The sequence below is a fragment of the Lates calcarifer genome, linkage group LG8 (genome assembly GCF_001640805.2).
Source record: "Lates calcarifer isolate ASB-BC8 linkage group LG8, TLL_Latcal_v3, whole genome shotgun sequence".
Classification (NCBI taxonomy): domain Eukaryota; kingdom Metazoa; phylum Chordata; class Actinopteri; family Centropomidae; genus Lates; species Lates calcarifer.
Genome location: NC_066840.1, coordinates 16,014,489 through 16,039,404, shown reverse-complemented (window position 1 = coordinate 16,039,404; position 24,916 = coordinate 16,014,489). Strand labels below are relative to the sequence as shown.

The window sequence follows — 24,916 nt, the reverse complement described above, 5'->3', positions numbered from 1 at the left end:
AACAGATTGAATAAATAAATAAAGACAATGAAGTTGACAGTTTTGACTCGTGTCAATTTGTGTAATTTATTCTACATACAGGTAATGAAATACAAAGATGTTTCGTTTGAGTAAAAGTGGGTTAGCTTCACGATGGCAAACAAAACAGACATGATATTCACCTCCTTGAAGCTGACCAAATACTTTTGTCACATAGTAGTTAACAACAAATTCTGTCAACTTAATGAAATCTATTCATCTTTAATATTAAAAAAATCAGTGTGCTGTATGTGTAATGTATGAAAATGACAAACTGAAAGGAATGACACAGCAAGTTAGCTAATGATGACTCCCTCCTCCCTGGATGAAGACGCTTCTCCTCCTCTTCATGGTGATTGTGAGAGTGTGTGTGTGTGTGTGTGTGTGTGTGTGTGTGGCTGAGGATGACATGAGGCTGCCCCCTGGTGGTCACTTCTCTATCAGTGAGTCCAGCTGCTCCTGCAGGGAGGCCAGCTGTTGGAGCAGAAAATAGAAGGCATGATTGATGCCCGACAGCCCCGGGGTGTAATTGGAAGGTAAGTGGATGATGATTAACATGTCTTTTCACATTAATTTGCTGCCTTCATTTGTCAATACAAACAACAACCCTAGACAGTGGGTGGCCACTATGCCATAGCTGCAAAAAAGACACTGCTGGTAGCGGCTGGCAAATTAAATTTCATGTGATAGAATTTAAACTTGCTATTAGGCACAAAAACTGTTGGATTTATAAAGGACAGCAAGCACAATGCCATCTGCTAACATGGTATCTGACATTAATTCAAGGTAAATTCATGCCAAGTGCTTAAAGCTGTAGAAAGCTCATGGCGAGCACTGATCCTCGGGTTTTACGAAAAGGTCCTTACCTGCTCCATCTCCCGCTCCTCCTGCTGAATAATCTCATCCAACAAGGCCTGGAAACGGTTCTGAGAGAAGAGAGGGACAAACAAGATTTGTTCAAGTCGACACGCTGAGCCTCATTAAACTGTGATGGCTTTAAATGTGTGTCTGCCTGGGCTGCTCATGTCACTATCTCCTCCCTGACAGAAAGGCCACTTGGAATGCCAGTCAGAGACAGCTGACCTTTTCCCTGCGACTGTGATAATAACGACTGGAGATGGGGCTTTGACGGTCCCAAAACACCAGGAAATGAGAGCTCTAAATGGCAACGTAAAAAAGGGCCATGTCTGCTCATGTTTCAGTCATTGTAAAGTCTCCACTAAAGAGTGCGTGGCAGAACAATGAATTTTAATGGCATTTCAAGGCTTTAAAATGACCAGAAACAAAATAATGTTCTGTGTATAATCAGCTGTTTTTGTTTTCACATCACTGTTGAGAGAACTTATGCTGTCTGAAGATTTCTGCCTCCAAGCTCATCTGCATGTTCTTATTTATGTTTCTGTACATGAAGACCCAGTTTCCGAAAGACTGTGTGTGTGTGTCTGTGTGTGTGTGTGTGTGGCGTGTGTGCGTGTGTGTTTTCACTGCTTACTTTGAGAGCCTGGTTTTCCACTTTCATGATGAGCTCCTCCTGCTGTTTCTTCCTGGCACGGGTATCCTGGAGCTTGGCCTTGATGCTGTTGATCTGCACCTGATACTCCATAACTGCAGGGAACAGCAGGAGGTTCACATGTTATGACTCTCATAAAAACACACAAAAAAACACTCTAGACACCATTTATGCTTCTTGTGCAGTGAAGACTAGACAGAAAAAGCTGGATTTGAGAGAGACGCTGCATTCGTAAAGCCAGGAGGACAAGGTATGCACCTTAGCTTGTTGAACCACAAGGATGCCTCCATTTCAGTTTGACAAATTGCAGTTAATGGGAACAACAAATCCATTTAAGAGGACGTGAGCCAGCAGGCCGAAGCACTAAAAGACACAACTGAATCAGTCTGCTCTGGGCCTCACAGAGGGTTCCCATTACATTCAGCCAAAGTGATAGTGTTTCACAACAACCTGTGGCTCCATCACCATCAACTACCTTCCATACTAATTATATCTATCCTCTTTTTCTCATTCCTGTGATACAGCCCATCTAATATGCAAAAATCAAGCAGGGAGTGGTCCCTGCAGACCCATTTCTTACAGCTTTGCCAGTTGCCAGATACATGCACAGCCAGACTCTGAAAAACAGGAAAGGCTCTGCTGGACTGATAACAGTGCAGCTCGCTGTATGTAGATAAGGAGGCATTGAGCTGTCAGACTGGACAGCTGTCTGAGCCTCACGCTGAGCAACAACACCTGTCAGACTGGCCAGTTGAGAAGGAGAGCTGAGAGCTGTCAGTGTGAGCATCTCTGTGGGGCAGTGTGAGTGTTCACGTGAAAGTAGGGATATTCATCTGAATGTCTGTGTGATGTGTGACCTAGAAAACTCAGCTCTGATTAGAAGTCCAGACGCCTGGCTAAGTTTATTTTTGACCTCTGCTTTGACAAGTACGAGCGGGATTTGATTTCATTTAATCTCAGACTGTCTCTGGTCTTCAAGTCTGTTCTGAACTCAGCATGCCAAGTTCTCATGACCGCTACCACTGAAAAATGAAAGACTGTTGGTGTGCCGCGTAAGACGGCTGAAAGAATCAGTGTGCACTCTGAGGTGTAAATACAAGTTTCAGACACAGCTTGAATGATTGCATAATTCTAATGCCACACTTACTTCATCCACCTAGGTATATACACACACACACACAGATTTTCCAGCATGGCTTTAACAAGTGCACATGCTCACTTTTAGAAGAGATATACATAAACATGCACCCTCCACCATCTAAACCATTGATGCAAAAAAGTTTTTTTTTTTTGTCCAGGAGTCTCTAAACGTATTCCATTCTGTGTAAACAGTATTTTATAACAATTTTATCTTATCATTTGATTGCTTGTTTACTCTATAAAAATACAGAAAACTTTAAAGGTGCTGATTATGGCCCAAGCTGCCAGGATGAAATTGCTTGTTTCGCCCGACCAACCCAACTGCAATGCTCGAATATTCCTCTGGATCTATACAAAAACCCTGATATGCCCTCACCTATTTGGTTGTTTCTGTCACTTTCATGCTGTGTAGAATCAGACTCGTTGAGTTTGTCTTGGAGCTGTCGGACCAGATCATCCTCTGTGTCCATGATATTTAGGTCCTCGTCCTCGTGCCGGTCTCCTTCGTCCTCTTCATCCTCACTGGAGCTGCTGATATCGTTGAAGATCTCCCTCAGTTCGTCACGTTGGGCTGATCATGTGATATTGTTATTAACATGGACATAAAGATGGAAACAGTGAGAATTTGGAACACTTGATTGGGTTTTAGCAAGTTCAGGGAGACAACAGTCATAAACCAGGTATTACTACAGTGGACTTCCAGACACCCAGCATTCTTGTGGCTCTATGAACAGTCTTGCTTATGTGGCAAAGAAAAACTGTACCAAGTCATAGAAGCATGAACCAACTATAGATTGTTGCATGGTACATTCAGAAAGCAGGAAGCAAGTAAGTGGTTTTCAGCTGCAAAATGAAATATTACTCATGCCACTCATGCACACCCTCACTGATGTAACTGTAAGTGCCAGCATTTACTGTGCACCCAGGTGCTAGGAAGTTGCCTCCGGGAAATCCAGAGGCAAAAATAATCTTAAGGCCAAAGAATAACTGATGCTTGGGTGCGCTCTATTTCGAGTTCATACCACTGAGGCAAAGGCTATCAAGAGTGTGGTGTTCAAGTGAGACACCTTTGTTGGTGAGGGGTGGAGTATCAAAGAAAGTACTGAACAGTCAGGGCAATCATAAGAGCTATAGGCTTACATTCTAAGGTACAATGTCAGACTTTGTCTATCTCTTGGTCATATTCCTGATAAATTTAACAGATCCTTATAAAAATGTTTGGCATGGTACTTGATTATGTAAAAAATTGAGACAATTTTTTTATTCTCAAATACTAATATCCATATCAGCCTCAGAAATACAATGTTGATCTGCCATTAATTGCTTTGTATTCCTATAGGCTATAGCCATGTGGTTTTACTGCTTTAACTGAGCAGAGGAGGCACCATGCTAATGAAGCCCACTACATCTTATTCATCATGATTTACTAATGAAAACATGTTTCACTTACCAGAGGACCCATGACCCATCTTGTGTCCTGAGGTGCCAGGTGAGGAGTCCAGGTTGGCCAGTGAGCCGTGCTGGTCTGCTTCCTTGGACTCATCTTCTGCTATTACTTCCCACCCTGAACATCGCGGGTGAAGGTCAACACATCATGTGTAGAACTGCTCTCAGCCTTCAGATTCCTACAGTAAACGACTCACTTCTGTACATGAAACTCAAACTCTCTTTTAAAATAGACTCGAAGGGTAAAAACCAGATGATACTCCACAGGACAGCCTCAACTTTAACATTCATTATTGTGTCATGTGTATGTCTGCTGCTGCATGCAAACTCTAAAACTATAATTAGAATCTTACTTCGCTGTGACCAACTAAGCAATGATAATGAACAGTCCATCTCAATTAACACACAGCAAGCAGCCACTCAGAGCAGCCCTGCTGTGCTCTTATTCTGTCAGGCGAGTTTAGAGTTTCATTAGAGCACTAATAGTCTCCTTGCAAAGTGCATCTCTCTCACAAAGGCATTAGATAGAGTCACGTCAGGTGAGCGAGGCGGGAGTCAGGACACCCGCTTGGGCCTTAGATCAACCTTTTGGATGTTAGATAAGAATGAGGTTATGATTGTCCTAAAAATATAAAACAGTAAGAACTACTGCTATATATTTAACACCATTTCTTTTCTTGGTTACATACACCCATCAGCTTTTTGGGCAAGACTGACATTCAAAATATTGGTGGGTGTCTAAAAGGATACGGACACTGACAGCTTCTGCGTCTGTGCTCAGCAATCTCTTCACCTCCTTTTCCACATCAGGAGATTCAATGTACTGAGGGAGAGAGAGAGAGAGATTGGGTTACATGTAGTGTTAGTGGCATCACTCTTGCTCTCTTCCTCGGTCCCTCTCTCTCTCTCTTACACACTCACACACAAAAGGTAGCAGCTGGCCGGGTGCCAACACGCACATTAGTGATTAAAAACAGAAGGGGCCAAATCAATATGGTTCGGCTCTGCAACTTCAGGAAGATTTATTCAAAAGACAAAGCAGAAGTGTAGTGCTCAGGCACACTCGCTTTCACTTTGATCAAAGCAATAGTGAAATTGCTTTTTTTGCATGCCTTTGGGGCAAACTAAGATGGAAAGGCTTTATTTATATGTAAATCTTATTTTTCACTTTCACCACAGTTCCTGTTTTATGAAATGTAAATGTCTTGTTGGAAGAGAGCCTAGGAAAGAGAAGGCTCATCAGACAGGATGCTAAAGAGACTGATGGGAAAGGGGAAGGGAGCACTGAAGGGGAAATGGAAATGCCAAAACCTTCTTTTTTGCAGTCTTCCGAAATCTCCTCTTGCGTGTGTTCTTCAGAGGGCAGGTGACTGGAGACCAAAATAACAGGATTAGTGAAGTCAAAATGGCTCAATCAGCTGTGGAGGGCAACTATGCCTCTTGAATTGCTGATGTGCCAAATTTTCAGCACTAACAGCTCAAAAAGCTGTTGTGTGTAGATGACTGTCTACTCACTGCCATGGTTCCAAATGAATTTCTTGTCCTTGTCTTTGTCCTTCTTCTTGCTCTTAGGGTCGGTGCCAGTTGGCTCCTCTAAAGGAGGGTAAAGGTCTCCATCTAGTGTACAGACCAGCATCTAAACCGTGGATGCAAAAATGAACAGTAAATGATTTATTGTACTCCACTGATTTGATTTGTAATAAAATTACAATAATGTCCTAAATTTAGCAACAAATATGTATCCAATTTTTGTATGAATATCACATCTTATAATTAACGCACAGTATATCTAAAGAAGATGACATCCTAAATTTAATTCCACTGCAGTGGTTTACCTGGCAGACATCAGCAGTTTTGTAAAATGTCTTCTTGTCCACAGTTTTCAGAGACTCAATCATACAGGGCAGATCCACGAGTTTGCAGGCCAAAGGGACACGGTCTACTCTCACTATGCCATGACGACCATCAGCTACAAACAGGAGGAATGAATGTGTTTGATTATAATGAGAAGCTGTGAGTGAGAGTGCAGTAACCACTGCAATCCAGATACAGCTGTCACTGTTCAGCTGAAAAACAGGGATCACAAATGTAGGTGGAAAACATGTGTTTCAGACATGCATTAGCTGATATGATGCATATGATTATTTGGTAGAAGATAGGTACCCCTCCTGACACTTCAACCAAACGACAAAACAGAAAATACAAATCATAACAATGCCAGTTCCATCCCTAATTACAAACTGCAAAGACTAAAAATGTAGGTTTATGATAGATATATTAACTTTTCTTTCTTAACTTTTAACCGCTCAGATGCAGAGCCCAACAGAATTTAGTGCACTAGCATCGCGCAGCTCAGTAAATGTTAAATAGTGTTGCTTTTAAAAAATGGCCTCAAATGAATAACCTCATTATGAAGACAGATTAAATTGGTGTTTGAATAGTGACATCACACATCACTCTCAACACCAGTACTGTGACAACTGATAAACCAGCTTACGATGCAACTCGATGGTGAGTCTGTCTTTCATGTTCATACTGCTAGACTGGGCAATCCTTCTAACTGTTGAAGCATACTCCTGTAAAACAAACAAGAAAAAAATGAATCCACGTCATCATTCAGGAAATGGTCAGAATTAGTTTAATAGAAATAATCAATTTGTACAAGTCTCACCAAAGGCAGCCTGAGAATAAACTGGCTCTCCAGCTCATAAGGAGCATCTTCCTTATTCTTGGAGCCAACCTTCCCAACTGGAATCAAAACACATCACCAGTGGACAAAGTGGTAAAATTCTTACTTCTTGTTTCACATGCATTTTTGAATCTACAATGTAAACAATTCACTTGAAACATACTATGAAACATACTGTGCAACTATACAATTGAACCTATCTTACTAGTATTAACAAGGGATAGGATAGGAACAGAAATGATGCAGTACATTACTGCTTGGATAGTCTGGTATTTGGACCTAATTTCATCTCATATTTATGAGATTTTAGAAAGCTACTCTCAGACTAAACCTCTTAGAACATCTGTAACCACTTCTAGCCATCTAAATGGATACACTAAAATCAAAGTGCATTTGGTTTTAAGAGCTGCAACAAAACGGAATAGCATTTTGAAGTGACTTTCACAATCTAACAGTTCTAACGGCTTGTAATACTTATCATATACCAACACTGTATCTCTTAAGAAAGTTCATATGTACCTTTTCATATTCTGACTTGTTTCACTTCTTGCTACATGTACCCTAATATTTCTATTCTGCACTGGTGCTGTATGTTGATTCTTCTTGTTATGCATTACGTTTACACTAAGGCTTCTTGGTTTACATTAAGTCTATAGAGTTTTGCCTATAGACATTAATACATCACAGTTAACTTTGTCAGAGCAATGAAAACGCGTACATAATTATGTATCTTGGAATATATGGTTTTCTATCATCTTTCTTTTCTATCATGATTTGTGTATTACGTTGTATAACGTTAAAGCTAATTCAGCAGGGTTATGGTGAGCTGGCTACAGCCAGCTTTGATAAACCCCCTACAAATTTTCAACTGTGGACAATTCAATGTAGTTCACATAACGTAATTTTAATAATTTGTTATCATTAATGATTAATTTAATCACAACTGCATTAGCACAGACAGCATGTTTACAAAAGACAGGGCTAACCCGCTATCGTTAGCTTAGCAGGTTAAATTAATGGCATAGGATTGTAGTGTACCTTTCAGTTTAGAAGTCATCTTCGTCTTGGTAGTTTGGATGGTGCAACCGCATAAATATGTTTAAATGATAAAAATAACACCCAGGAAGGCAAGGGTGAATATTATCATTTAAAATCGACGCAGGTTAACTATCGGAAAAAAGAGACGACGGTCTACTGTATTGAGTCTTGCTACATTCAAGTCCACCTCGGAAAATTTGCTTCTAAGACTTTACGGCACCCCAGTCATACACTTCATTGTATGTTTTAAATTCCAATTAAAATCAGTCTGCGTGTATATGAAAACATGACAAAAGCTATATTATACAAGTACAGCCGTATTTGCGCGCTGGCTTCACTGATTAAGGACAAACATTACTTGATATGAAAGATACCCCCTGGAAATTAATAATTTCCGATAAAAGGAAACGTCACATTAATTTCCGTTTTATGTCTATCGCGAGATTTATTACGCGGACGAGATTTGGGAAAAACACAACATAGGCATTGACTGTATTTAAATTATTTAGAAAAATATTCTACAAGACCTATTTAGTTAAATATTAAAATTACTATTTGCTGTTTTTGCATAGTAGTACTATTATTATATTATATACTATATTTGAATAAATACATGTACTGAAACAAAATAAAATGCCCTGGGAAAAACCTGAATCTTTACATTTTCTGAAAAATCTATTTTATCAATCATGAAACTGTAATCTCACATAAGCGCCACGTTGGTCAATATATAACAGAAATAAGAAATTATCTTGCTATGCATCTCACTTCCGGTTCAGGGTGATGAAAATCGGCGATTTCACAATAAGAGTTATCGGTTAGAACTAGCGTCATCAGTTGTGGAAATACGTCGTGGAAAACGACCAGATATATGTCTTTGTTCGTTCCCAAGTCGTATCAATTACACACTATACGCTATGTTAATGTTTATGCGTCGGAGCTGATTTAAACTAGCAAAATTTCGCTACTGTGCTTTTACATCGAAATAAACACGATATACTTTCTGGAAAAATTAGTTTTCGCTTCCGGGCCGGAATCGATACCTCTGTTGCCGTCGTCTTTCTGCTGTCTACTCCGCCCCCAGTTCGCGAATGATATTTGCACAAAGTTTGCTTTTATCCACGACGACATCGCAGCATTTGATCGCTGACCAGCCGAAATGGTGTTTAAAGTGACTGTCAACAGTGCGTGGAGGGCGACGAGGACGCTGTGGCTGCTCGTGCTAGTGAGCTTGTCTGTGTGCATCTGTGTGTGCCGAGCATCATTACCTCCGGAGGAGGACAGTGCCATGGAGAACATCGTTACAGAGAAAAAGGCTGAGGAGAGCCACAGGCAGGACAGCGCAGACCTGCTCATCTTCATCCTGCTCCTCACCCTCACAATCCTGACCATCTGGTTGTTCAAACACCGGCGGTTCAGGTTTCTGCATGAAACCGGGCTAGCGATGATTTATGGTGAGAGACAGATAGACGTCATCAGTGCATTTACTCTCATTTTATACTGACGATTAGACTTGAAATGATTGCATGTTATCGCTAAGCTGCCGCGCATTTCAGTGCATTATCCGCAGCTTGTTTGAGGGAACAAGCTGCAAGGTAACAAGCTTAGTTACGGCAACATTAACACCTCCTCTGCACCCTGCGTGGTCTTCAAAATGACATCTAAGCAGCTAAGCATTCTGGGCCCCCGGAGAAAACTACTGTAGCATAAGAAAGCCCAAAATCTCACTTCTCTACACTGTGGTCTGGTAAAGCCGGGGATAAATGTGCTTGAAATAGACGTTATTTCGTGCAGCGACACAGTAGGTGATTGACTGTTTCCTCCTTCACTCAGCCACCAAAATAAACCCCTCCTACACCTGACAGTGGTGAATATAAAGTAACTCAAATTTCCCACCTTTACCAGCTGCATTAAAGTGAAGAACACATTAATGCATCACAAACCATTTGTCCTTTAGGTAAGAGATGTGAGTACTTCCTCCACCTCTGCAGCTCATTAGGCCTTCATTGGTCTTTGCTCCCAATTTTTAACTGGAGTGATTTGGAGAGTGTGCCAACCTCTAAAACAATTTGTTGAATGGATGCAATGCAGTTTATGCCGAAGTAGAATCATGTTATATTTTGTTCCTTTAATAACTAGTTTCAATGCCAGCTGAAACCTCAGCATACACCCATAGTCCACCCACACAGGTGGTTTCACTTCTGCAGCCTGATGGGCATTTTTTCACAGCAGAGTCTACATGTGTCAGAGCAGGAAGAGCAGAGCTGTAGTTAATAACAATAATAATGGCTGCATTCACTGGTCAGTTCCGGGTCTTTGTATTGTGCATGCTCAATCACTGACCTCTGTAACTGGAGTAGTTAAATAGAACAGAGCCGCCATTAACAGTATTTGCTTTTTGTGCCTGATAAGTCAAAATGTCTGATATGAAAATTCTAGACCTCTACATAGAAAGAGTGGACATGTGTTTGACTCACTTTTCCCTCTCTGGTTAGTTTTGTTTCACCTGTGACCATGTCAGCTTACATGTTATCACTGTAATAAGTGTGTTATGTTCAGTGATTTAATGTAATCCCCAGGGTAGATCCACTCAACTTCCTCCTGACTGCAGGTATAATCAGCTGTCATAGTACTATAACAGTTACTGAACACCTGAGGGGCTGTGTGGGACCTCTAACAAAGAGAGTCATCATCTCAACACATAGTATTCCTAATTTGTCTGGTACATATCTGACAGGGCAATTAATTCTCAAAGTGATGTTTTCCAGAATAAATTTCATGGCACAATCTGAGCATATGACATTTAATTTGGCTCTGTGAGGCCCCACAACCACGACAACCCTACCATCACTCCTGTAGTGACATCTCTCCATTGATTTTGGTCTCTATGTTGCAACCTTAAACAACTGACATTGATCAACTCTCCCCTCTGTTTCCTTTTTGTTTTGCTTTTTTTGTAACACTTTTCTCAGGCTTACTCGTTGGTGTGGTCTTGCGCTATGGCATCCATGTTCCTCGGGATGTAAGCAACGTCACCCTGAGCTGCCATGTTAACGCCAGCCCCGCCACTCTGCTGGTCAATGTCAGCGGCAAGTTCTATGAATACACTCTGAAAGGGGAGATCAGTGCCAACGAGGTGAACGATGTGCAGGATAATGAGATGCTGCGAAAGGTAAAGACAGTCATATTACTGTCCGGCAGACGTTTGATGTCTGATTACAACAAGTTGTGTTGATTGTGTCTTATGAATGTATTGCAAAGTTCCTTGTCTTTCTATAGTTTTCATGTTACCTCTTCCTGCTTTAACATATAGTGCTGAAACAATGAATTAATCAGCAGTTATTTTGACAATCAGTTCAATATTTAAGTTATTTTATTTAAGCAACAATCCCAAACATTTGCTGATTCCAGTGGTTCAAACATGAGAATTTGCTGCAAGTCTTTGTCACATATAATAGATAACTGAGTGTTTTTAGATTTATACAGACATGACATTATACAGACACAATTATTAATAATTTACTCAAAGAAGTCATTGTCAGGATCAGTGATAATGACAGTCAATGTTAGTTGCATCTGGTTTTGTGTTTTTAATTGCCCCATCAAGTCTCCATTCTGCATATTAAATAGCTTTTCTGTTTATATATTATAAAATCAATTTAAGGAATCCAAAGCCTGACCTAAAAGGGCATATAAGCCTCTCTCAAAAAAATGAGTAAGACTTATTACTTATTATTAAATAACTACCTTTTATACAATGGTCATGTGAATTGTCCGACCTCTAGTTCTTTTAGGTTGTCTGTTAAATAGCACTGAAATGCTACCTTGTATTCTATAGGAGATCATAACCAACTAGCAACAAGTTAACCAACTGCTACAGTGGCTGCACGTTTTAGGTCATAGTATTGTTGACTGGTGATAGAGATTTGTTCATGACCATTCCACAATGTGAAATGAGTCAAACCTAACTCATCACGGACCAAAACCACATACAGACACATTTTAATACAGCACTGTTCTAGATTCAGGTCTAAAAATGATTTTAGCTGTAAAGTTTTTGTCTCTGCCTGTAAATAAAAGCTGTCCCCTTTTCCCATATTGTCATTTAACAAAGTGCTGTATGTTGATTAACAACTTTGTTGATTGTCCTGCAAGCTGTCCCAGATGTGTCATTTATGATTAATTAATTACTTTATGTTATCAAATAATGCAACAGCCTAGAAGTATCCATTAAAACAACTTTGTCTTAAAGGTATTTTGTTTCATTCCTTATCGCAGTGATTCAGAACTGCCTGACATGTGATGTTGTCACATAATAATAGGATATGATGATTGTTTTTGTGTGTGTATGTGACTCAGGTGACCTTTGACCCTGAAGTGTTCTTCAATATTCTCCTACCACCCATAATCTTCCATGCTGGCTACAGCTTAAAAAGGGTACAGTAGCATTTCAACCACTCTTCCTGCTGCTTCATAAGAAATAAATGCTCATTAATTACAGAGTGAATACTTGTAACACTTGTTTGACTTAACACTAGTCAATGAAACAATGTCCTCTTTTATGAAATGCTAAAATCCACTTATTCCTTCTCATCTGTAGATGCATTGATGCATTCAGTGAAGATGAATGACTTCGATTATAGCCAGTATGTAGATGAGTGTTGATGTGTTAAATTGTTTTGTCTTTCAGAGACACTTTTTCCGTAACATGGGATCTATCCTGGCTTATGCCTTTCTGGGAACAGTCATTTCCTGTTTTATTATTGGGTAAGAATGTTCATTTCCAAAAAAGAAAACACTAAGACAAACATCCTTCTGAGTTCACATATGCAACTCTATATTGTATCCCAATATGCACAAAAGAATTTATATGTGTCAGTTACTGTGGTGTTTACGTGCCCATAATGCCATTAAAGTCAGTGTTGTTTATGATGATCATGTGCAAAACCGCCTGTTTTCTCTCGTCAGGCTGCTGATGTACGGTTGTGTGATGCTAATGAAGCAGGTGGGACAGCTGGATGGAGACTTCTTCTTCACCGATTGCCTCTTCTTTGGAGCCATTGTCTCTGCCACAGACCCTGGTGTGTATGCTGGTCCTCTGCCTTCAGAGTTTTTTTCCTGCTTACAGGTTGTGTAAATTATAGCCTGTAGGACACATTCTCACTAACAGGACACAGGAAAAAACAATTAATCATAAAACTAAATATTTAACAGTGTTTCTGTGGTGCAGCAGGTCTGTAAAAAGCTCTGAAAACACAAAAAAACCTTTATAAAAACTTGGAGAAAACTAATGTCAATTAATGTCAAATTCTCAGATTGTACTTGGAATAGCGTCTGATAATCCAAATATTTTATATTGCATAACAGTATTGTTCATTTCTTGCACACGTAATTCCAAAATACTGCAATTTTAGCATTAATATGTTCTTTTTAATTCAATGTATATAGCCCCTTTCATACACAAATGTTTTGTTTAAAGTGTATAGATTTGGAATCTCTTGTTGCCCTCTCGCTCTGTGATGTTTATCATTTCTGTTTCTCTTTATTTCACAGTGACGGTCCTGGCTATCTTCAACGAGCTGCAGGTAGACGTGGATCTGTACGCTCTGCTGTTTGGAGAGAGCGTCCTCAACGATGCCGTGGCCGTGGTTCTGTCCTCGTAAGTCGTCTGTCATTTAGACGTCAACACACAAAGTTCAAATCTGCATCTGTGCTAAATGTCTTTGAATGTGTGCACGGCTGCTTAGTTACTGTTTGTCTGAGAGAAATGCTGCAAGTTCAAATCATGCTTTTTTTTTTATTGATTGACCAGTGACCTTTAACTAACCTAATATCAGCTTCTCATTACCGTCGTGCTAATCAGTCAGATGGCTCCCAAGCTAACGCTCAGTTTTTCTCCTGCTCTACATAAACCTGTTATTATTTCCACAGAATTATAAATTATAATAGCAGGCACGGTGGAGCGGCTCATCCCTGTGGAGAGACTCTGACCAGCCCATTGAACGGGTGCACTAAGTAGAGCATGTGCCTTTGCAGTGCCTTGGGACCAACATGACAAATTACCGGCCATTTGTTTTTATACCCTGGCTCAGTCAACCGGAGATGCAGAACATTTCATTATTTATTCATTTATTTTTGCTTTTTTTGGTTAACCATTTCTGTTGTCAAGAGGCAGCTAAGAGTACATTCCTATTATATTTGGAGATAGTGTATATACAGAAGTCAAGGAGAGGGCACAAAGCCAGGAGTGCTTAAAAACAAAATGCCCGGTGATTTGTTTTGTGAATGTGTGGGGTGGCTGTGGATGGAGAGGGGGAATAAATCTTTCAGACTTGGTCAAGTACTTTTTGAAACTATTATTTGGAAATGAAGTTTGCCACTTTAATTCCATTTTGTCACAAAACTGCTACAAAGAAACATTTTTAAGTATTTAAAAATGTTTTTTCATAACGACAACTGCCCTGCTAAATTTTAAATAATTCCACTGAGATAACATCCTTTTCATCTCAGACTCCACTTTAAAACCAGGAAACTAAATTAGTCTCAAAAGTTACTTGACCCAAGTATGGTCCTGATCTTGTGAGTATGAGTATTGGGATAGTTGATACTCAACTACCAGGTGACACAGAGTTGGTGTATGAAGTTCTCTCTTTCTCTCATGAAGACACTGTACCGTGCATGGTTGCTGTGACACAGACTCTGTGTCAATGAGTTTGTTGTGTTACCAGTTACTGGAATTTTTCTGTCCTCATGATTTTCAAAGCAGACTCTTTATTTGGCTTTAATTCTCTTAGAGGAAGTAAAAAGCCCTGCGGTCTATTTATTCTTCCTGTACCGGCAGAACATGTTTTCCCCCTTTTTCTACCATAAAAAAATGTGTATTTAGCCACATGTAAACACAAACAAGGTTCCTCTTTTCGTTTCGTTGGCTTTCCTAATGGTAGTGGCAGTAAAGTGAACCAAAACTACACCATAACATTTAGTGTTTTTAGTTATCTATTGTTCCATCCAAAGGGTTTATGGGTTTATATGTTGAGGAAAATTAACCTTAGTGGAGACTTACCTGTGTGTATACAGTGTAAAGGACAGTCCCCCAGTTTACATGAGTGAAGGCCTTTTCAGCAACAGAGGCACACCTCTTCTCAATCCTATACTAAGAGACCTAGCATAGTGGTAGATCGTAGAATATTTGCCTGATAAGACAACTATTTACAGTACAGTTACATCATATTGTGCAAATATACATGCTTCATTTTCTGTATGCAGGCTTCAGCGTCCGCTTAATAAGTTGCAAAATAAGTGTATAAACCTTCAGCTGTGGTCAGTTGTTGTAATGTAAGACAAGATTTACACTTCTTTTGCACATATTTGCCATTAAATGGTTGCATTTTGTCTCACGTCAGGTCAATAGTAGCATACCAGCCAGAAGGAGACAACAGTCACACCTTTGAGGTCATGGCGATGCTGAAGTCTTTTGGGATTTTCCTCGGAGTCTTCAGCGGCTCTTTTGCTCTGGGAGTGGCAACTGGAGTCGTCACTGCTCTCATATCTTTTCTGTTGTTTCATTACTTATTTAGCAGTAGTTTAAAAATCAAGATCTCAAGATCAATGTCAAATTATTTGCTCAGTTGCAACTAATATACCTGTGTTAAATGGGTTTGTGTAAAATATCACACTTCAGAAGTACCTGTAATTTAATAGATACTGAGAGGTACGATCTTGGTGTTTGTAAAACAACAGAGAAAAAATAAGATAAAAATGTGTAGATAACAGGACTTTCTTGTTGAAGAATCCATTTGAAATGTAACAATATTTTAAAATAAGGACAATTCTCATATTTCTTAGATGTTATGCTAAATCATGCATAAAGCGTAATTAGAATTCATTTAACAGTGTCTGAGTGTCTTGTTCAACTCCTTGACTGTTGAATGTACGTGACCAAGTTCACCAAGCTGAGGGATTTCCAGCTGTTAGAGACGGCTCTCTTCTTCCTCATGTCATGGAGCACATTCCTGTTGGCTGAGGCTTGTGGTTTCACAGGTAACACACACACACACGCACACACGCACACATTCAAGCATGGCACTGAAACCACCATAGCAATGACAGTATACTGTCATTTTACTGTGATTAGTAATTGGGATACAGTGACTGTGTTTCAGCTGGGGGACATGTGGTCTGCCTCTGAAGTGTTGTTGGGAGAGCAAACAAAATGTTCCTGTAAAGAGACGAGCTTAACCACATTGTCAATGCATTGTGTTGTTAGCAATCAGTGTTTACTGATCCTCTAACTTCCCTCTTTTTCAATCCTTGCCATTTTTGGTGTGTTGCAGGTGTGGTAGCAGTGCTGTTCTGTGGGATCACTCAGGCTCACTACACTTACAACAACCTGTCCCCTGAGTCCCAGGACAGGACCAAACAGGTCAGACGTGAAATAAAACAACACCACTGCCCCCATTCTGTTCTTTTTCAAGTATTGTGTTGTATTTGCACCTTTATTTTGAAAGTGGTAAAATATTTTGAAACTGGCACACAGTTAAAGTGCAATGGAAAAGTCACACAGCTAATGAAGCTGTGCGTTAGTTTACAAGCTATGATGGTATGATAGTAATTGGTTTGTTGGCAAAGCAGTAGTTATTGTTTCAATCAGCCACCTGCACTGTTGGAATGATAATGTCACAATAAATGCTCACTGCACGTCGCTCTACACACAGTGTAACAGACAACAAGGTTTGACTAACCGAAACAATGTTTGAGCGAAAGACAGAGGTGTATTATTAATGAAAACAGAATCCAAGAATAAAAACTTCCTACTTTCAGATATTTTTCCTTTCAAATTAAATAAAATAATTTAAATGTGCAATTTAGTTTTTGTAGCCAAAGCCATGCTAGTTAAGTGTATTCAGCTATTAAATTTGTCTAACTGTGTTTCCTAGTAACTCTCATTTTCATCGTTTTTTTTTTTTTTTTTTTATATTAATCCGTACATCTACTAAGGCCACTGTCATCTAAAGAATTTGATGTTGTTTCCTGTGTGTTGCAGCTGTTTGAGCTACTGAATTTCCTGGCAGAGAACTTCATTTTCTCCTACATGGGTCTGACCCTGTTCACCTTCCAGAACCACGTCTTTAATCCGATGTTCATTGTTGGAGCTTTTGTATCTTTTGCATTTGAATCTACATTGTGCACGCAATGCCTGATGACCATCAGAACTGGCTGCTTTCACTCACATTTTAGTATTGGCATAGGAATGTGGAGCAGTCACCGTTTTCAGCCATTTTTAGTTGCTAAAGAAAGACGTTCCCACAGTATTAAAAACAAACCACCAAGATGCCAATGGTAATCAATTTAAAGGGGCAGTAAAGTTTTTTTTTGTTGTTGTTGTTGTTGTCGTCCTCTCCTCTCCTTAACTTCCTTCCCACCCAGCTGGCAGTGTTCCTGGGAAGAGCCGCTAACATCTATCCTCTCTCATTCCTTCTTAATCTGGGACGACGCAACAAGATCAGATCCAACTTCCAGCACATGATGATGTTTGCAGGTTAGTGGTACACCAATACAAGAAAACGTTTATCATGCACACTGTAACTGTCAAAAATGGGAGTCAAGAAGCCTCTGCACCTTGTGGATGCACTGGATCACTTTCTAGTTCCTTGCAACCCACTTTGAGTAGATTAAAAGACAGAGAGATCATCTGATTTGTCTTCTAGAGAAACCTGCATGCTTGTTTGTTTATAAAATCCTCTGTGCCATGTGCCATTCTGTAGGACTACGAGGTGCGATGACTTTTGCCCTGTCCATCAGGGACACAGCGACATACGCCCGTCAGATGATGTTCTCCACCACTCTCCTCGTGGTCTTCTTCACAGTTTGGATTTGTGGAGGTGGCACCACCCAGATGCTGTCCTGCCAGCGCATACGGTACGCCTCCCTTCCCCCTCCCTTACTGCTTGTCCCCCTGTTTGACTCAACCCCCGCTGGGATAAAACTCCAAGAATTATTCAGTATAACCTTTGGCCCTGCTCTAGTTAATGCCCCAGGCCCTTTATATGCATTACACCCACCTTCTCTTGGAACCTTGCTGCTCAGGAACTTGTTAAACGGGGGAAACACGCTTCTCAACACTACTCTGCCATACTCTGACAGTTGCAATTTACATGTGTCTCCTGTTTTCTCTTTTTTACAGGGTGGGAGTGGACTCTGATCAAGATAACTCTGTGAGTGTGTCCCTTGTGAAAGACTGATAAGTATACTGTGACTGATACATAATGTGACCAAAAAGAAAATACCTAAAAAACCAAACATTTTACTTCTTTTTTTCTTTAGATGAGTATCGCTGAGGGATCAGAGAGAAGAAGCACCAAACAAGAAAGTGCCTGGCTTTTCAGAATTTGGTACAACTTTGACCACAAGTATCCTTTTGTGACAAATGAATTCTTTTTATCAAGAGAGAAGTCATTTGTCTAGAGCGACAGTGATTAATAAAAGTCAAGACAAAACAACAACACAACTTTATTTTTATGTGTTCAAAAATTGTGTGTTGTCATTTTTGTCACTTTTCTGAACAACTATAGAACTATAAAAACTCTCTAATGCTAAAATTACGATTTTAGCTTTTTTTAGATTTTAGCTTTAGACTGCCGTTACTGCATGTTTTCCTGTCAGGGCTTTGAGCTGACTACAACTTTATAAGAACCTGGTAAATGTGTAATGGCATAATCGTAGGCTACTAGATGACTGCAAGTGGCATTTAACATACCTCAGGCCACCTGAGTGGTGACTGCTGTAGTTCACAGTGTCAGACAGCAGAGGGAGTGCCATGTACAGATTGGAGGACAAATTATCTCTTTTATTGGGTAAGGATATCAAGGTCATTATGTTAAGTATATTTTTATGTAAATGACTTGATTGAATTGCTTCATATTCGCCTGGTTTGTCCTTTTAAAATGAACAAGAACAACAGACTTTTAAGATCTACCCAGAATTTATTAATCACGCTATACAGGGGTCTCTGTTTCTGTTTATTGTGTCTTACACCCTCTTAGTACGTGTTTTCTATGTAAACTGTCCTTCACTCGAGCCCCCTCTCCAGCTACCTGAAGCCCATCCTGACTCACAGCGGCCCCCCTCTCACAGCCACGCTGCCTCCCTGCTGCGGCCCCCTCGCCCGCTTCCTCACCAGCCCTCAGGCCTATGAGGTCAGACGCTGGTTCATACAGGAGCTATTTCTGACGGAACAGTGTTTTTATCTGATATTAACGGATGGAAAAAAGTTATTTTGATGAATCATGAGGCACAGAGGCTCAGCTTGAAGTGTTTTGGCTCTCTACAGGCAGATGAGGAAAAGATAATAAACACAAGCAAGATTTTGAAATCTATTACTGGGAAAAAGTTCACTTTATGCACTGGTTACAGAGGAATGAAGTTACATGCTCTTCTGTATGTATCTGACTTCTTTCCTCTCCTCCCCAGAATGAAGGCCAATTGAAGGATGACGACTCTGACCTCATCCTGACAGACGGCGACATTAACCTGACCTATGGTGACATCACAGTCAGCACAGATGGCTCAGGCACCCACACCAGTGGCGGTCCAGCCTTCGCCGGCGCCACCTCCGATGACTTGGACAGAGAGTTAACGTATGGAGATCACGAGCTGGTGATGAGGGGCACACGCCTGGTGCTGCCTATGGACGACTCGGAGCCGCCCTTCACAGACCCACACCACCGCCTGCGGATGTGAAGATAGCCTTTTCGATCGCAGACCCAGACAACCGTCCAATTCACACTGACCCGAGCCATCGAGCAAAAGACCAGTACTTGTCCCCTCTCCTTTTCATCCTTCCACTTTTTTTCTGTTTTGCTCTCGCATCTTGCCTCATTCCTCTCGCTTCTTTTTCCCTCACAACAACATTTTCCTACTTCCTCTGGCGGCAAATCACTGTCTCTACCTCATTCTCATTCTGCTCATTTCCACACCTTTCTGGCATCTGCCACAACTGTAATATAGTCTTATTTATTTGCAGCATTCATTTGAAAGTCAGTTTCTCTTAGTTTGGCTTAACTTTGTGTGACAGTCACCTTACTGTAGCATTGCACAGAGGTCTAGCAGCATGTGTTAGTGTGTAAATGCAAGTACCAACCACTAGCTAATTTGTTGACGTACAGTATATCACAAGAGTACTATAACTTTGATATGCATGCTGAGGATGCTTGTTGTTTTCTTTGTATGGGAGGTTGAGGGCTTTTGTGTTTTGGGTCTGACTTTGAATGTTGCTGCCTTCTCTCTGTGCAACAGAGACATGCTGACCCAGTGGACAACTTTACTGTACATTTGGTTACAATCAAGTGCCTGGGAAATGTAGTTTTAAACCTGGCAACTCATGCTGGATCAGCTCTGGGAAGCAGAGCTGGTTGAGGATGGGCAGTCATGCAGTTGTAGTTTTCCTTTGTAAAAAAAAAAGAAGGAAAAAAAAGAAGAAAAAAATCCCAAAAAATAAAACCAACACCTCTGTCCATAAGGTAGCAATATACTCAGTGGGTGTTTGGGCTGTCAGTTTGTGCTACTTGCCTGTAAATAGTGTGTAACAATGTAACGCCACTGATGCAGAGTAAACCTGGCAGTGAAAGTTGTGGATCTCTCCCAATGACCTATGACTGTGACATACAGAGGGACTTTACACCTTATTTTAGAAGCTGATGTCGCTCACAGCAGAAGGAAGGGCTGTTGTTCTGAAAACGAGATCCAAATGAGGAAAGCTTAGTGCCATTTCTGTCCTGCATTTTGACATTTTGTGAAAACTGAATGCAGACAACCTTACAAGTGTTTTATATTCTTTTTAGCAACAGAGCTTAAATGACTTTAAGCTGAATCACATTTTTCATACTCATTTTTCAGCTTTGTGCACACATTTTCTATCACAGTCATTACATTGTTGAGATTTTGAATCTGATTTTCTCATTAAATGAAAACACATATAGATACATGAATTTGACACTAAAGGAACTTAGTACCATGTTATTGGTAAGCACGCCGGTATTTTTGTGAGTGAGAGTTTGGCAAATGAGAGAACTGATTGAGCTAAAGAGCTCTCGGAGCTAAAGCTGATATATTTTAATGTCTTGTTTTTTTCTGATCTACAGTTAGAAACCCAAAGATACTCATTTTGCAATCACACAAGACCAAAAACAGTAATAAATATTTTGAATTCAGGAGCTGGATTCAGTAAATTCTAGACAATTTTCTTTAAAAATCAGTTATTGAAATTGTTGCAGAGTAATTTTTTCTCAATTTTATAAAATGAGGGTCAAGAAATCATTAAACAATACAGGAAGGGTCTCATGATTTTTTTAATCAATTCATCCCTGATATGAGCAGATATTTCTGTTGGTACTGTGGCAGTTCATCAGTAGGAGGTTTGCCAGAATAGAGCAACAGTAATTGTTTATATGCTGGACGTTTTTCTCTGCTGTTCTTTAGGATTTATGGTTTGATGGTTAAACAGGATTTAAGACGCATTAAATCATAAAAGTATGTGCTATTAAAATGTTACTTATGGATGGATATGTTACATTTAACTTATAGTTTTATTTTAGTCTGTCGTACACTGTGGAGGCTGTTTCGGTGGGTGTACAAGAAGAATGGAAGGTTCTGTGACCTCCTTCGGGTGCGGAGTATAGCAGCTGTTAATGCGGGTTTAACAGGAAGCATTGATAGGATGTCACCCTGGCAACGCTTTGTTGATGTGGACAGATGCCATAAAAACACTCGGTGACTTAGTTGAACACAACAGTCTTGCATTTTACCCTCATGGTGAGCCGAAGGAGAAAAAAAAAAGGGGTGAATGCAAAATGGATGCAGGAGGATGAGGTTAAAGAAAGGAGAAATGGATGAGGGAGGATAGTTAGGCCTCTGTTTGTGTGTGTGCTCGTATATTGAGGATGATACAGAGGTGGAAGGAAGAGCAGGCTTTTAGACTATCGCTTTTCCTCCCACAGTTATCTTCTGCTGTGCAGGAACTTCTTACTGAAAGTGTTGACTTTTTTTTTTATCAGGCATGCCTCTTGACATCACATTATCCAGGAAACGATTTATTCTTTCCAACATTTTATACTTTTTGTCTGTGTTATTGTTGAATTTTACTTTGTAGAAGGGAAATAATGAAGTGAAAGAAAAAGCTGAATCATTTGCACTCATCCTTTGAGAATGTGTTTCTGTTTTACTGCTGCGACGTTTGTTTTATCTAACAGCTGCTTTTTTATTATAATTATTTACCTTATGTTTTGGAAGGTTGTGGAAAAATGAGCAACGTCATGTCAGTTTAACGAATGGTGAAATGATATTATAGTAGACATTAAGTTGGTTCATTGATGTTACTTTGTAAAGAATTATTTCCACATTTGCAGTGGCAGACCTTTCATACTGTTGCCCCATCTTAACACTTTTCCATTCAGGTACTTACGTATGTATGTTTGCAACAAATCGCTGTTTAAATGCTGTTGCCATGTCTTCTGCAGAGCATGAATCATTCATCCTCCTCTGATGGTGGAGAAGACTCTTTGGAGAAAAAAAAGTCTAAAAATATATACGAGCAGAATTGTGTGCCACTGTTCTTCAACTGACACATTAAAAAAAATGTGAAATCTACAAACGCTCCTATAGGTTTTTGGTATTTGCCCACTGCTCTGCCAGTATGTGTTCTCGCTCTCTCTCTCCGTTCTCTGAATGGTGACTTGTGATAGGCTTTGACCATTGGAAATCTTGTCTAAAGTAGCTGACCAAAGAGGCCTGCTGTGCTCTGTGTTTTCAGACAGTCCACTCTATCTTTATACTGCAAATTCTCTCTGAGTGAATGTGTGTGAGTGTTGATGCCTGCAAGCATACATGGATGTGTGTACTTGTATGTGTGTGTGCATGTGTGAGAGAGAAAGAGGGAGATGTTGTGTCCTCTCGTTTCCTCTGTGATGCAGGTACTGACTGTTTACATCTGTGTAAATATACTCTCACCTGTTCGTGTGCGTGCAACGGTCAATAAATAGAAGCCTGTGCTTTTGATTAAAGCCCTCGCTGTAATGGCCTCCTCATTTACCTCACTTCCTTTTTTTAGTGGATGTCTGGGCTGTGTAAGAACGTGGCTGTCGAGCTTCACAGACCATCTCATCCACAAGAAATGTGAAACAAGATTAGTGTCAGAAATGATTTTATTTGAGTTGCATAAATCAGAGAAGGGATTTTCTTGTTATGCTAAGAACAGGTTTATAATCTTCATAGTCTCGGAATATGGCATGAAGCCCAGCCCTACAAGCTATTAAAAATCTTCAAATATTTCAGTGGAATGAACTCAGCTTCAGACTGGGGCTGGGTGGCCTTGGTCAACAGGAGAGTTATCCCCAAAAATAAAGAGCACAGTGGTTCCCAACCTGGGAAAACATACAATATTTCTGCTGCAGAAAATTGTGTTTTTTCAGGCCAAAGTATGTGAGAAGAGGAAATCACTCACTTTGGTTGAACTGGTCATTGTTGTATTATGCTTGGCTTTGTAATCCAATAATCTCCTACACCGTCCCACCTGTGGGACACCTTAGCCTTGGTTGCGCTACTTAAAATGTGTTTTGGTCTGTGCTGGTCTTCACACAGCTTTGACAAATTATACATTGTTTGAAAGCTCCAAATCTCCTGATTGTATCTGTGTAAAGCCTCTTAGGATCCCTACATCACTGCAGCAGCTGGTTTTCATCTTGTAGCGTGTTTGTACTCATGACAGTAAAGTCGCACCTCAGCTTTTTGATCATTTGTGGGAGATCTCACATATCTGAGCGCTAAAATAGTCCACGGCATTTTCACAAGATTCTAATGAACAAAATGACACCCAAGCTTTTGTCTAGTAAATGTGTTGTCATGAAGGAAAAGTTAAAAAAAAAAAAAAAAAAAAAAAAAAAAAAACACATGAGTCGTTTTGTTTGCTTGATTGATTGGGGCCAGTGTTATGATTGTGACACAAAAAAGTCGAAGAATTGTAAACTTGGTTGTCTGGTAACAGGTGAAACCATGTGAAATATGTGTCATTCTCATCTTTTCATGCAATAATCACTTCTTAGTCCCCCACTGTTCTCCACAGTTTTATGTCCTTCTCTTTTCACCTCCCAAAATATGTTGCTATGATAAATTTCACTCATCTGTCCAAGATAAAGGAGCAGAGTGGTGTTAATGTGAAAAGCCACACCCTGCGCAGCCAAGACTGATGGCATTTTATTCTCCCAGGCTCAATTTGTGCCAGATATCAGGTAACATGTTCCTAATATGGGCACAACTCCCTTCAGTCTGCTCAAGAATGTCTGTATAGTGGAGTAACAGTCCAGGGAGGAAATAGTAGTTTTAAAGAGCAACTTAGCTCAGGCTTGAGCATCTCTCTCTCTCTCTCTCTCTCTCTCTCTCTCTCTCTCTCTCTCTCTCTCTCTCTCTCTATCTATCTCTATCAAGCTGTTTGTGTTTAAGCTTGATTCCCACTCATTCACCAGCGTTGCTGATGTTGATCATGACAAATGCCTCACTGATGACGAAAATGTCTCTAACTCCGGTGGTTTTTTTCTCTTGTTAACAGAAAAATTTGGCTCCTTCTACCACAGGAAGTGACTGCATTTTATTATTTGCACCTTCTGTCACATTTGAATTCATCCAGTAAATACTGGCTTCTTGTTTGTTTAGTGAAATGCTGCTTTCATAAAATGAAAACCTGCTCTTAACTCTTGCAAATGTGCACAGTAAAACATCTCCAACCTGATGCTCAGGACAGAAGAAAATCAACACTGTTTTGATGTAACAACAGTATTAATGTTTGTTAATTATACCAACAGAGGAATCCTGTGGGTCACCAACTGAGTGGTTATTTATAAGTAGATACATGTGCAGATATGCATGGTTAAGACATTTATTGTACCTCTGTTGCAGGAAAATGGGGCTGTATTTCATAAGAAGTCATATTTTGGCCTGATGTTTAAGTAACTCTGACACCTTAAAACACAACAAACATGAACTTATAACCATAGAATCCTCCCGTCATTCCTTCTTCCTGGCAACGC

General features: G+C 40.1%; 2 protein-coding genes across 2 annotated transcripts; one reads left to right on the top strand and one right to left on the bottom strand.

The window, feature by feature from the left end:
• Positions 1-33: 33 nt before the first annotated feature.
• taf7 (TAF7 RNA polymerase II, TATA box binding protein (TBP)-associated factor) lies at positions 34-8,200 on the bottom strand. Its single transcript, XM_018660298.2, has 12 exons — positions 7,842-8,200; positions 6,786-6,862; positions 6,612-6,690; positions 5,950-6,083; positions 5,630-5,750; positions 5,426-5,484; positions 4,865-4,937; positions 4,119-4,232; positions 3,045-3,239; positions 1,511-1,623; positions 885-944; positions 34-492 (listed from the first exon to the last, which is right to left on the bottom strand). Exons 1-12 carry the CDS (start codon positions 7,858-7,860, stop codon positions 448-450), a joined length of 1,089 nt encoding a protein of 362 aa, XP_018515814.1. The 5' UTR covers positions 7,861-8,200; the 3' UTR covers positions 34-447.
• Positions 8,201-8,646: 446 nt separating this feature from the next.
• On the top strand, positions 8,647-22,921 carry slc9a6a (solute carrier family 9 member A6a). Its single transcript, XM_018660246.2, has 16 exons — positions 8,647-9,295; positions 10,814-11,013; positions 12,201-12,278; positions 12,532-12,608; positions 12,810-12,922; positions 13,395-13,500; positions 15,245-15,386; positions 15,776-15,881; positions 16,175-16,263; positions 16,885-16,998; positions 17,268-17,379; positions 17,606-17,759; positions 18,025-18,055; positions 18,165-18,250; positions 18,931-19,036; positions 19,311-22,921. Exons 1-16 carry the CDS (start codon positions 9,001-9,003, stop codon positions 19,578-19,580), a joined length of 2,079 nt encoding a protein of 692 aa, XP_018515762.1. The 5' UTR covers positions 8,647-9,000; the 3' UTR covers positions 19,581-22,921.
• Positions 22,922-24,916: the final 1,995 nt, after the last annotated feature.

Excerpts from the sequence above, each read along its gene's own strand:
- slc9a6a (XM_018660246.2), top strand. The coding sequence starts at position 9,001 with ATGGTGTTTAAAGTGACTGTCAACAGTGCGTGGAGGGCGACGAGGACG. Across the intron at positions 15,387-15,775 it reads CTGGAGTCGTCACTGCTCTC|GTGACCAAGTTCACCAAGCT; the intron begins ATATCTTTTCTG and ends TGTTGAATGTAC. Across the intron at positions 19,037-19,310 it reads CCAGCCCTCAGGCCTATGAG|AATGAAGGCCAATTGAAGGA; the intron begins GTCAGACGCTGG and ends TCTCCTCCCCAG.
- taf7 (XM_018660298.2), bottom strand. Across the intron at positions 6,084-6,611 it reads ACTCACCATCGAGTTGCATC|CTGATGGTCGTCATGGCATA; the intron begins GTAAGCTGGTTT and ends TCCTGTTTGTAG. Across the intron at positions 493-884 it reads AGGAGCGGGAGATGGAGCAG|CTGGCCTCCCTGCAGGAGCA; the intron begins GTAAGGACCTTT and ends CTGCTCCAACAG.